Below are 12,945 nucleotides of genomic sequence, written 5' to 3'. Positions count from 1 at the left end.
ATCATTCTCAAGGGTGAAAAACTGAAAGCATTTCCTCTAAGGTCAGGAACAAGACAAGGATGTCCACTCTCCCCACTATTATTCAACATAGTTTTGGAAGCCCTAGCCACGGCAATCAGAGAAGAAAAAGAAATAAAAGGAATAAAAATTGGAAAAGAAGATGTAAAACTGTCACTGTTTGCAGATGACATGACTCCATACATTAGAGAATCCTAAAAATTCCACCAGAAAACTACTAGAGCTAATCAATGAATTTGGTAAAGTTGCAGGATACAAAATTAATGCACAGAAATCTCTTGAATTCCCATACACTAATGATGAAAAATCTGAAAGAGAAATTAAGGAAACACTCCCATTTACCACTGCAACAAAAAGAATAAAATACCTAGGAATAAACCTACCTAGGGAGACAAAAGACCTGTATGCAGAAAACTATAAGACAGTGATGAAAGAAATTAAAGACGATACCAACAGATGGAGAGATATAACATGTTCTTAGATTGGAAGAATCAATACTGTGAAAATGACTATACTAACCAAAGCAATCTACATATTCAGTGCAATCCCTATCAAATTACCAATGGCATTTTTTACAGAACTAGAACAAAAAATCTTAAAATTTGTATGGAGACACAAAAGACCCCGAATATACAAAGCAGTCTTGAGGGAAAAAAACGGAGCTGGAGGAATCAGACTCCCTGACTTCAGACTATACTACAGAGCTACAGTAATCAAGACAATATGGTACTGGCACAAAAGCACAAACATAGATCAATAGAATAAGATAGAAAGCCCAGAGATAAACCCACACACCTACGGTCAACTAATCTATGACAGAGGAGGCAAGGATATACAGTGGAGAAAAGACAGTCTCTTCAATAAGTGGTGCTGGGAAAACTGGATGGGTACATGTAAAAGAATGAAATTAGAACACCTCCTAACACCATACACAAAAATAAACTCAAAATGGATTAGAGACCTAAATGTACAACCGGACACTATAAAACTCTTAGAGGAAAACAAAGGAAGAACACTCTTTGACATAAATCACAGCAAGATCTTTTTTGATCCACCTCCTAGAGTAATGGAAATAAAAATAAACAAATGGGACCTAATGAAACTTAAAAGATTTTGCACAGCAAAGGAAACCACAAACAAGACCAAAAGACAACCCTCAGAATGGGAGAAAATATTTGTAAACGAATCTACGGACAAAGGATTAATCTCCAAAATATATAAACAGCTTATGCAGCTCAATATTAAAGAAACAAACAACCCAATCCAAAAATGGGCAGAACACCTAAATAGAGATTTCTCCAAAGAAGACATACAGATGGCCAAGAAGCACATGAAAAGCTGCTCAACATCACTAATTATTAGAGAAATGGAAATCAAAACTACAATGAGGTATCACCTCACACCAATTAGAATGGGTGTCATCAGAAAGTCTACAAACAACAAATGCTGGGGAGGGTGTGGAGAAAAGGAAACCCTCCTGCACTGCTGATGGGAATGTAATTAAATTGATACAGCCACTATGGAGGTTCCTTAAAGAACTAAAAATAGAACTACTGTATGACCCAGCAATCCCACTACTGGGCATATACCCTGAGAAAACCATAATTCAAAGAAATACATGCACCCCAATGTTCATTGCAGCACTATTTACAATGGCCAGGTCATGGAAGCAACCTAAATGCCCAGCAAGAGACGAATGGATGAGCAAGATGTGGTATATATATATAATGGAATATTACTCTGCCCTAAAAAGGAACGAAGTCAGGTCATTTGTAGAGATGGGGATGCATCTAGAGACTGTCATACAGGGTGAAGTAATTCAGAAAGGGAAAAAAAAATATCGTATATTAACACATATATGTGGAACCTAGAAAATGGTACAGATGAACCGGTTTGCAGGGCAGAAATTGAGACACAGATGTAGAGAACAAACGTATGGACACCAAGGGGGGAAAGCGGCAGTGGGTTGGGGGAGTTGGTGTGATGAATTGGGCGATTGGGATTGACATGTATACACTGATGTGTGTAAAATGGATGACTAACAAGAAAATAAATAAATAAACATTAAAAAATAATAATAATACATAAATAAATAAATAAAAAGAAGTCAACATAACATTGGGTTTGCCAAAATGTTCGTTAGGCTTTGCCGTAATGAACTTTTTGGCCAACCCAATATTTGTCTTCTGTGAATATTTCAGCTGCTACAGCAGTATTTTACTTAATGTTGACCTGTGGTCTGAAAAACTGTATTGCCTCTCTAAACATCTGATGTCTTACTTATGTCAACCCGGTTCAAAAATTTGCACTTGATATCATCTGAATATAATTTCTCAGAAAAATGGGAAATGTGCTTAGCTTTACCAGCTTACTGGTGACTTCTTGAAAAGGGAATATTTCTATTTTTACTCTATGAAGAGGCAAATTACTCCACCTGGAATCATCACATATATATTCTGACTTTCAGAGAAGGGCCTATATTATAATAAAAAGTGAAGTAAACTTGGTTGAAACCAATTTAAACTATTATTATTCTCTTCATCAAACTCAATTTCTTCTGGAACTTTTACCCTCCCTTCATAGTTTGTAAATACTCAGCAAATCAAGTGTAAAGCCTAGAAATTACCAATAACATCTAATTGATAAACAAAATGAAAAACGCTCCCATTCTAGTCTTGGATAAAACAAGAAGAGTCACAATTGTCTGCAATGTAGAAATGCTATGTGGCAAGAGTAAAGATAGAAATGAAGGGTAGAATTACTTTGTATGTTTGATTATAAAACAAATTAAGGAAAAACCTAGATCCATTAAGTAGAAGTGCAATAACTGTTCTCTCTGTTTCTACTCCTGCTCTTCTAGACTCAATTCCCCTTGACACGGTATGAATAATATTTTAAAAACATAAGCCAGATCAGGTCAATCTCCTGCTCACAGCCATCTTTGGCTTATATGAAAGTCCTTACAGGGTCTACAAGGTCCTATGTGAGCTAGCCCTGGCTACTCTTTCAACAGCATTTCCTATCAGTCTCCCCATAACTTATTCATGTTTAGAACCAATCATGTCTGTCAAAGTAACTGTAAAAGTACACATTTATTCTTGTGCTTAATCTGTCATTCCAAAGGCTGTTTTGTTTTTCCACAATGAAGTGATGAATGCTAACATAGGTATAATGGACCAATATGATTGCCAAGAGACAGAATGGAAGTCAGTCCTACGTGTATACCTAAGTCTCCCAAGAAGCTGTTCTTATAGACATGTCAGCAATTAGAGCAGGAATTAGTCTGCTGATGACATTTCACCAAATAACAGCCACTAAAGACTTACCTGCAGCTACTACGATAACATCTGCCAGCAGAGTATGGATCTTCAGTTGTTCTTTGGGAGTATATCTGTGAGCTATTGTCACAGTTGCATCACCTGGAATGCAGAATAACTTCCATTAATGATTACTGAGGTTTTTGGTTTTTTTTTTAATTTGTGAATGCTCCAATTCTAGAGAAATTCCAGCTACATCCTAAGAATAGGAAAACTGCTTTGAAATTATCAAGTCACTTAGCAAGCAAAAGCTAGATAATCTAGATGACTCAAAATATTGTACCCCTCAATTGAACAGTGGAAAATCAAATGAGATAAATGAAGGTATGTGCTGACCATCATAGGAGAGTTGTAAGTAGAGTCCTAGAAACCCAGGATTTGAAAGTTCTGTATTGACAGGTCAATACATAGATGCAGGGGATACTCACTGGCTTGATAATATGTAAATATTGAAAACAACATAATAAGTGCACTAAAAATGGCACAATGTACTGTGGAAGCATAGGTGAGAGACTAATTCTGCTTCATCCTGAGGAGGTGTCAAGGAAGGTTTCCTGAAGGAGTTAATATACATTTTTAGGTTATAAAGTATGAACAAGACTATACTAATCAGGGAAAGAATAAAAGAGCATTCCAAGCCAAAAGGATAGCAGGAAAAAATGGACCAACTTTGAAATTATATGTTTAGAAAATGATGACGAGGTCTAGGATATAACAGGAAGTATTCATACATGATTTAATTAAGAGATGTAGGAATAAGAGAGGTTAGGAGTATGAGGGATTCCAGTGCTTAATGTGTGAGCCAAGGAAGGGGAATAAGGGAAAGGCAGTGATGAGGGAAGTCAAAGGAAGGACTTGCAGTAAGAACAGGGCCATGTGAGACAGTATTGTCTCTCTTCTCCTCCCAGATAACATGCAAATGCTACACAGTTAATGACAACAACAAAAACTGCACAGTTTTTAGCAAAACTAGAAGACATATTGTACACAGACTCCAAAAACATGGAAGAGTTACCCAGGATCAGCAGAGTTAGTAGATACCACACAGGGAGAAAGGCAGAAAGAAGTTCAGAGAATAACAAGATGGCCAGCAGTGGCAGATCTCTGGAAATGACTACAAAAATATACATCCTGAAGGTGAAGGGATCACATAAAATGCAATATATATCCCTCTTATTTGTAGCAGAAAATGTGGGAATAAGGGCAGAAGAAGCCCTCTTGGACCTAGCATAGTTCACAGTGGGTAGTAACACAAAGACTCAGAGGAGCCATTCAAAGAGGAAGTAGTTTGACTCTGTGAAAGTAGTGAAGGAAGAATCTGAAGGCTGCTCAGCATGTCCTCCCCAAACCCTAACAGAAGCACCTGCAAAGATAAGATCCAAGAAAATCCAGCTCATTCCATGATAAGTAATTTTAAAAAGGATTTTACACAGCATCAATAAAAGGATATTATATAAGAATCAGCCCAGGGGAACTTTGATTCTAGTGGTAGTTACATGACTATATGCATTTGTCTAAAGTTATGGAACTATACACCAAAAAAGAATAAATTTTACTACATGCAAATTTTTAAGTAAATAAAAGGATACATTTTAAAAGTGGCAGACCCAAGGAAAAAAAACAAAGAAAATTTTAAATTTAACAACAAAGTAATAAACTCAACAGAAAGTTTGAGTTGAAAAGTGGAAAAGTTGAAAAGTGGAAAAGTTGAACATTACGGTCAAACACTATGCCAAGCACAGTCATACAAAATGGGGAAAAAAGACTTGAGTCCATACAAATTGAACTATAATAGTCAACAGTGAGACACATATCAGTAAAGTTGCTGGATTTTAAAGACTAAAAAAAGAAGCCTATGAGCAACCAGGCAAAAATTCAGATTTTTACATTCAATTCCAGAAAACAGCAGAGCAATACCTACAAGAGACCCATGTAAAGAAACTGGGAGCAAGGATTTCATATCCAGTCAGATTGTCTTCCAAGATTAAAGTTTGCAAACAATTTTGAAATTGTAAGAACACAGGAAATATTGTTCCCATGAGTTTTTCCGGAGGAATGAGCTAAAAGATGAACTTTAATGAATCAAAATATATCTGAGGAAACTGGGGAAAGGACTATTGGAGTGTTTTGAATATATTTAACAACAAAATTAAGGCAAAAAAGTGTGAGGTTTGGGGTGATAGACAAAATGTTAAATGCTATTTGCTCTGATTAGGTAGAATTGGTGCAACTAACAAAATTAGAATAGGAAGGACAAAACTGAGAAAGTTTGCTGATTGCCTTACATTTAATGACTAGAATGAACAGATATAATTTAAAGCTGACCCGTCAAATAATGGAAATATGAGAATATTTTAAAGTATAAGGTAAACACACTACAAAGGTAATTTTTATTAGCAAATATCAGGTAGGAGACAAAAGAAATGGAATCACGGAAGGAAAAGGAAACATTTTATCATCTCTTCTAATAGAGTATCAATAGATACCATATAAAGAAATAGAGAACTAAGAGTACTGTATAAAGTTATAATTATTAACTTCCTAAATCTTCCTAAATAATAAAACAACTATATACAAAAAAGAAAAAATATAAAAAGTAAACAAAAACTGTAAAAACAACAAAACAGAAGATAATGACATTTCAGACTGTATATATTTACCATAATAATAAATATAAATTTTTCTGTTATTTATTAAAAGAATAATATATTAAAATTGACTCACAAAGTAAAGTCTAGTTCTATACTTTATATAAAACACATCTAAAACAAAGCTGTTCAGAAATGTTGAAAATAAAAGGTGGGCAAACATATAACAGGAAAATGACATCAAAAAAAAATGATGCTCTTATTATCAAATAAGGAGAAATTCAGCAAATTTATCAAATAGGATAAAAAGGTACTATTATAATGCAAAGGTGTGATTTAAAAGAAGACATGACTCAAGCATTCTCTTGTTCCAAATGAGAGCCTCCCAAATCCCTGCAAAAACCAAAATTAAAACCAAACCTTCCCACTTCATCATTACTGATGATTTCATCAATGAACTGAGCGATACATAATCCAGTGAGTTATATACACATAAAATTAACAATCTGTAAAGCTTCAAGCAAAAGAAAAAATATTGAGATGAATTTCAGTCAGCATGGAAAGATCTTTTAGATAACTCCACTCCTTCAATAATAATATCTAGTTAAATTGTTTTTAACTCCTAAGTGAGTAATATCAAAGTCTTATTTAGACTTGATTGATCAGTTTCTGACCATTGTGCTATCAAACAATGGGAAGGTTTTTAGCCTTCCCATTTTCATTAAACTGGATGATGATAGCAAAAGAGAGTTGAGCCAAGGGAGTTAAGAGCAAATGTGTTCAAATAATGCCTCAGACGCTTCTGCCTTTTCCCCTTGATACCTGTTCCTGGTTCTGAGAACTAGATATCCTAAGTGTCTTACTTGGCATTGTGAAAATTCTTGTCATTTCTGTTTTCAATTCTGGTGCCCCATTACTTTTGTTCAATGAATCCTATGACTTGCTGCACCTAGTCATTTCTAGCGCCTCAAATTTTTATATATATATAAACTAAATTTTAAAGCAATCAGACCCTCCCAAATCTTAGCCAAAATGAGGTAGTCAGCTCAGTCATGGGATAAGGGGCATGAGCCGAAGTATTGCCCTTTCCCTTCTAGTTGTTTTGGCTGGGAGATGTATGGATGAGGTCTATTTGTTAAAGTTTTATATAATTTTTACATTTATTTTCTTCTTTCCAAGATTAACAGATGAAAAGAAACTCAGGAATCTTAGTACAAAGTCTTATTCTGCAAACTTGCTTAAAAGACCATAGACTAAGGCTAAATAGGTATTCTCAAGGTTCTGAATTCATTCTCTGTGTGGAAAAAGGCTAGACCTCTGGGGTGTATTAGTACAAATTTAGCAAATATATAGATACAAATATGGCAACTATAAATACAAATATATATACACACACACACATGTATATTTGTGTGTGTGTGTATATATATGTATATGATAGTTTTAGGGGGGATAAAAACAACTTTTAGGGTTAAAGACTTTTACTTTCACAGATTCACAGTACTTACTATATTAAAGGTTATATTATATTACTATATTCACAGTCAAGATATATGTTTGATTTTGTTTAACCCAGATTTCCCAGACTTATTTGACTAATTTTTGTCCCTTTAAAAAAAAAAAACTAAACCCATTTAGAGAAACACACTCCACAGGGTGTGGGCCATTTCAAGAGGTGAGAGGCCCCGAAATACGGGGTGGTTAGTTTTTATCGGCTGGGTAATTTCATAGGCTAATGAGTGGGAGGATTATTCCAACTATTTTGGGGAAGGGGCAGAGATTTCCAGAAATTGGGCCACCTCCCACTTTTTGGCCTTTTTAGCTGGCCTCAGAACCATTTAAAATCTTGTGGTACATCCGTGCTCCTAAGAATACAGCTTATGAATAGCTGTATTAAAACTTACATGATACTCTTGGTCTACAAATAAAGAGAATTTATTCATTCATTTATTGAACAAAGACTTTTTGGAGAGCTATTATGCTAGATGCTGGAAATAAAATGGGAAGATAAAGAGATATGGTTTTTGCTCTTGTGGAGTTAATAGTCCAGTGAATAGGATGCAAATTAATCAGATAGTGACACAAATAAATGACAATCACAAACTGATAAATGTTGTGAAGGAAAAGTTCCTCAATGTGTCTATGGTGGTGTGTATGAGGGGGTGGGAGAGATTTTCAGAAGTTCTATCTGATGTACTTACTATATATGTATAATAACACTGCTTGGCATTGACCTGATTTTTTTTTAATCATCAAATCATCATTTACCATTATGGTATGAATTATTTATTTTGTACAGAGTGAACGTTTTCCTTCTAGAGATTTTAGAAATTTTTAATAACTTCAAGTAGAATATAGTTTTAGTTTTGTCTGTGAGGTGGGATTTTTTAGTTTGAAGTGAAGAGCAGTGGCAGAAGGTAGACAATAAAAACATTCCATTGCAATAGTACAAAAGATAGGCATAAAAAGGTATAACATTAATGTATAACTGTAGCTAGAAATCATCCACTCCTTCCCACAACCAAGCTTTTTATTATAGAGAGGTCTCCTCCTTTGCAGCATTTTGCACAATTATAATGATTAATCATTCATACCTAATTGTTTGGTCACTGTCTTTCCTACTAAACTGTAAGCTCAAGAGGACAGGGCAATATCTGATTTATTCACTATCATATTCCCATGCTTAGTGACAAAGAAATCAGCTCCTCTGTAAGAAGGCAGCATTACATGCCAGCAGCTCAAGAAAAAAAAAAAAAAGTCTAAACAAAATGATAGATTTTAAATGTTTTACTGGAAAAATGCTGTGACCTCTTTCAATTAATGCTGTCAGCAATAATTTTCCTTCCCTTCCCAGTATCCTTAGGTCTCCTCTCCCCTTCCTGATGGTCGTGAGGCATTCTCCTCTCCTGTGAGCTGACTCTTGGGCAAAAGGGGAGTCATAAGTTATACTTTTACATAAATGCCTATAATGTTAAAATATGAAGGAGTTAGTTTATAGTAAGTACCTAGCTACTTCTGTTCCCTCCTCCCCACTATATAGGGATTTTTTTTTCCATAAACGGCAGTATTTTATTTTAAATCCCTAGCCTGCAGTCTTATTTTCTACAATACAGGCACACAGGAAACACTAAATAAACTGTTATTGATTCACTGACTAGTTGCATTATTACATGCCAAGCCCTGTGCTAAATTTCAGAGATACAAAAAGCCTAAGACAAAATATTTGTCATTGAGCAGTTCATATTTACTATGTCTGTGTAGAAAAGGGGACCAGGTAGACAATCAATATGCAACAGGATTAGTACTGGGATGGCAGCACATATAACATGTAAAAGTTAGATTTGCTGCACATCTTGAAAGGTGGGCTGGAGGTGGGGGGAAAGCAGGTGAGTGAGGGGAAACAGCATTCCCTGCAGAGGGAACAGGGTATGTAATGGAAACGAGGCCTGGAAGAGATGGTGTGTTTGGGGAACAATGTGCAGTTCTATGAAGCTTCAGCATAAGGTACCAGGGGGAACTCGATGGGATGAATGGCTGAAAAGGCTGGTGGAGCAGAAATGAATATCCTAACAACTGATGCTTTGAATAATCGGGCTTATAGACATCAGAAAAGGGATGCTTTGTGCTGATAATTATGAAAAAAAAAATGCCTGGTACTTTGAGGTCATGAGGAAAGAGGGAAAATGAAAGGGGGAAAAAAAAAGATTTGGACCTCACTTTATATTTTAAATAGTGTTTAATGTTATTTTCAACAGGGCAACTAATAGTTCCAGCTGCCTGATGTGAGAATATGTGACATTTTTCCAAGTACAGTGCTTTCCAGATACTAGCTGGCTGAATTTCAGAGATGTTGAAAATGAAACAGTACTCCGACTATTCAACTTAGAAAATGAGACTACAACAAGCATTTGTTCTTTTCTATTGCTTTCCACTATGCAAACTCAAAGCTGTAATTCAGTAAAGTTTAGTCAACACAGAGGCGTCATAAAACATAATACCCCCAATATCTTACCACGAGTACTTCTACCTTAGGAATAGCGGAATGGGAGGAGAAAAGACTATAAATGCCTGCCGTCCCCCTGCCCCCATTTGACAATGGTTCATTCCACAGCGGCAGCAAAAGTCCCACTCCATTCCACTGGCAACAAGACTAAGAATCTCCGTCCGGGAGGCGTGATTGCTTTGCATGACTCCTCTCTCCTAGGTGTTCCTTTTTGTCTCCTCTCTTTGAAACTTGAGAGCACCTGGTCCAACCTGGCACTGGGTTGAGCTTAATCACACATAACCACTCATATTGCACTGCACTGCCTGGAACATCCATTCCTGTGTTACTACCTGAAAGCCCCTCCTGTAGGTGAGAGAGAATGCTCCCAGGCTAGCAAAGATGTGCATTTTCACAACTGGAGCCAATTTTCACAAAGGAAAGGCATCACACTGACAAAATACCTTGTGGTTTTCCATTTAGATAGGATGTCCCCTTGAATGAAAAATACCTGATATATAGATGTTGCAGTAGGTGGGCAGCTTGAGTGCAAAAGCTGAACACCAATGCGGAAGCTGTGCTTTGAGAAACACAGTGTCCTGAAGATGCAGTCTGTCATCTTCTGGAAACAGGGGGCCAAGTCTTCTTCACCCCTGTACCACACCCCCACCCCAGTGTTTCACAGAGAATACGCACTGAATGCCTATTGCCTGAATGAAGTCAAGAATATCCCAAAGGACTCTAAGCAAAATCAGCTAGTTGCTGACTCTTCCAAAATGCTCTTTTAAAAAGTCCCAGCAACCAATGCCACTGCAGTAGTACCCCAACCTTTTAGTTAAAAGGAAGAGCATGTTGTGGCCATTTAGGGGGATCTATTTAGATGACATGCCCTATGTAAGAATATAAAATAGGCAGAAATGAATTTACTCTAAAAGAATTTGAAATAAAATCAGACTATGTATTCCTTTGGTTATAATTAATACACATAATGCCTGGTCATTATGGCACTTTGTTATCTTAAAGGAAAAAAAAAACTGTTTCAGAGAAATTGGAGAACTCTGTTTTACTCCATCAGGGTAAGCTAAACATAAAGACATTTTGCTAAAGCCAATAGTATTCAGTTTTCATTCTGAAAACTGAAAGGTTAAGTTACCTGGGTAGGTTACTACATACAAAGACGTTAAAAGAATACCAGTGAATTACAGGTGATCACAATGATATTAAAACATCCTAACAAGTAGTGGCACTCATGACTCCACTGTCAATCCCTTTACGTTTCCTCAATTAACCAAGGGCTTCCCTTAGCAAATTGAATGCTTTCTTAGGGATGCTGAATTTTATTTTGTGCCACTAAATATTTATCATTTAAATCACCCATACTTGCATATCATGCCCCCTCTGTACCCTGTCCCCCCACCCTACCACCACCAAGACTATAAGCTCTTGGAAGACAGGAACTATCTCTCACTCTCTATAAAGTACACAGTGGCTTGAATGTCATGTCATCTTTAAAGCCTCCTGTGATGACATGTCCTCAAGATTTTAGCACATTCTCAGTCCTCTAAATATTTCAAGCCCTTGAAGAATTAAAAGAAGCTCTTTCTCACAAAACAGCCGGGATCCATGTCCTTAATAATCAAGACTAAAAGCCAGCCCTGTGTAGACACATATTAATCAAGCTAAATTACAGTATCGCCATTTTTCTTCTAGTGCAATTACCTTTGGCTTTAAGACACAAATGAATCATTTGGGCTCTGAATCTTTTCTGGCAAAGAAGTACAGTGTGAGCTGAATGCTCAACATTCTGAGTGTCATCAGAACAAGTTCTATAGATGTGAATTTGCCCAGTTAATCCTCCTTCATTATGTCCGTAAGCTAACAATGCACATGTAGTCACTGCACATCATTACTGCTCTAGCAGACATGGACATTTGAAATATTAACTTTCCCACAGACTGCAAATCTTCAGTAAGCAGCTCTCAACAATTCATTATACTAATCATATATGTCACCATACTCCTATTAAATATGCATGAGATTAATGAACACCACCCATGTTGCGAACTATCCAACATCATTTTTAATACAATTTATTACCTTTTAGATACTGTAATTATAACGGCACCCGTATGCCACTATAACTGTAAATTTAACCACCTGGCGTTTAAGTAACTAGTACTATATCTAATTCCAATTTTATTCAATTTCTAACATGCATTCAAGTGAAAATATTTTGTAACACAAAGTGTAAAATACTTATAAAGTAAATGTGTTTTATGACATAGGAACTATCTAATTTAAAATTGCATAAATAAGAGGTAAATTAACTTACTTAGACTTAGGTATTTTACAGACAAATAATTCAAAATTGAAATTTATCAAGAAATTAGCACACAATATATTAATATCCACAAGAAAAAGTGCAATGTAAAGTAAACTTTGGAATATTATGATGTCATATTTATAATCTAATATTTTATTAACTTTATAAATTCTATGTTTATGCAAATTATTACAACAAAGATTAGATTTGATCCAAATAAAAGTAAATATAAAAGCTACAGAAAAAGAAAATAAAATTTCAAATGAAGGTGAAAAATACATCATTGACCTTGGATTATGTTATTCTAAACTTTTTAGTTAGTATGGCCACAGATTATTATTTAAGCATAATAATGGAAATAACGGTAATAGTCACAGTTCATATGCACCAAGGGCTTACTTAACTTACCGTGTCAGGCACTGTGAAGAGTGCTTTACATACAAGTCTCATTCAATTTTCATAATAACCCAATGAAGGAGATATTAATATTATCTGCACTTTACAAATGAGGGAAGTGGAGACTTACACAGATTAAATGACTTACCCAAGGATACAGGGCTTGGCAGGGGAGGGGTCTGACTTCAAGTCTATCCTCCTAACCAGACAGTCAGCACCCAGCTCCCAGCTTTGTACACCACTTCCTTGAATGGCCTTGGGTAAGTCACTGAAGTCTCTAAAGCTCACTTCCTTTAGCTGCAAAAGGTGAATATGAATATA

The 12,945-nt window shown here is 35.8% G+C and overlaps 1 protein-coding gene across 3 annotated transcripts in view; it reads right to left on the bottom strand.

Annotated features, from left to right (window-relative positions):
- Positions 1–12,945, bottom strand: part of MTHFD2L (methylenetetrahydrofolate dehydrogenase (NADP+ dependent) 2 like) — a 130,059-nt gene that overhangs the window by 70,525 nt on the left and 46,589 nt on the right. For all 3 annotated transcript variants that reach the window (XM_024754177.1, XM_024754178.1, XM_024754179.1), the window contains exon 6: positions 3,345–3,437. In XM_024754177.1, coding sequence (XP_024609945.1) covers positions 3,345–3,437 — 93 coding nt within the window. The remainder of the gene's footprint in view (positions 1–3,344; positions 3,438–12,945) is intronic.

This window comes from Neophocaena asiaeorientalis, unplaced genomic scaffold (assembly GCF_003031525.2).
Source record: "Neophocaena asiaeorientalis asiaeorientalis breed wild unplaced genomic scaffold, Neophocaena_asiaeorientalis_V1.1 scaffold148, whole genome shotgun sequence".
Classification (NCBI taxonomy): domain Eukaryota; kingdom Metazoa; phylum Chordata; class Mammalia; order Artiodactyla; family Phocoenidae; genus Neophocaena; species Neophocaena asiaeorientalis.
Note: the sequence above shows the minus strand (reverse complement) of the source record. Positions and strands in the feature narration are given on the sequence as shown.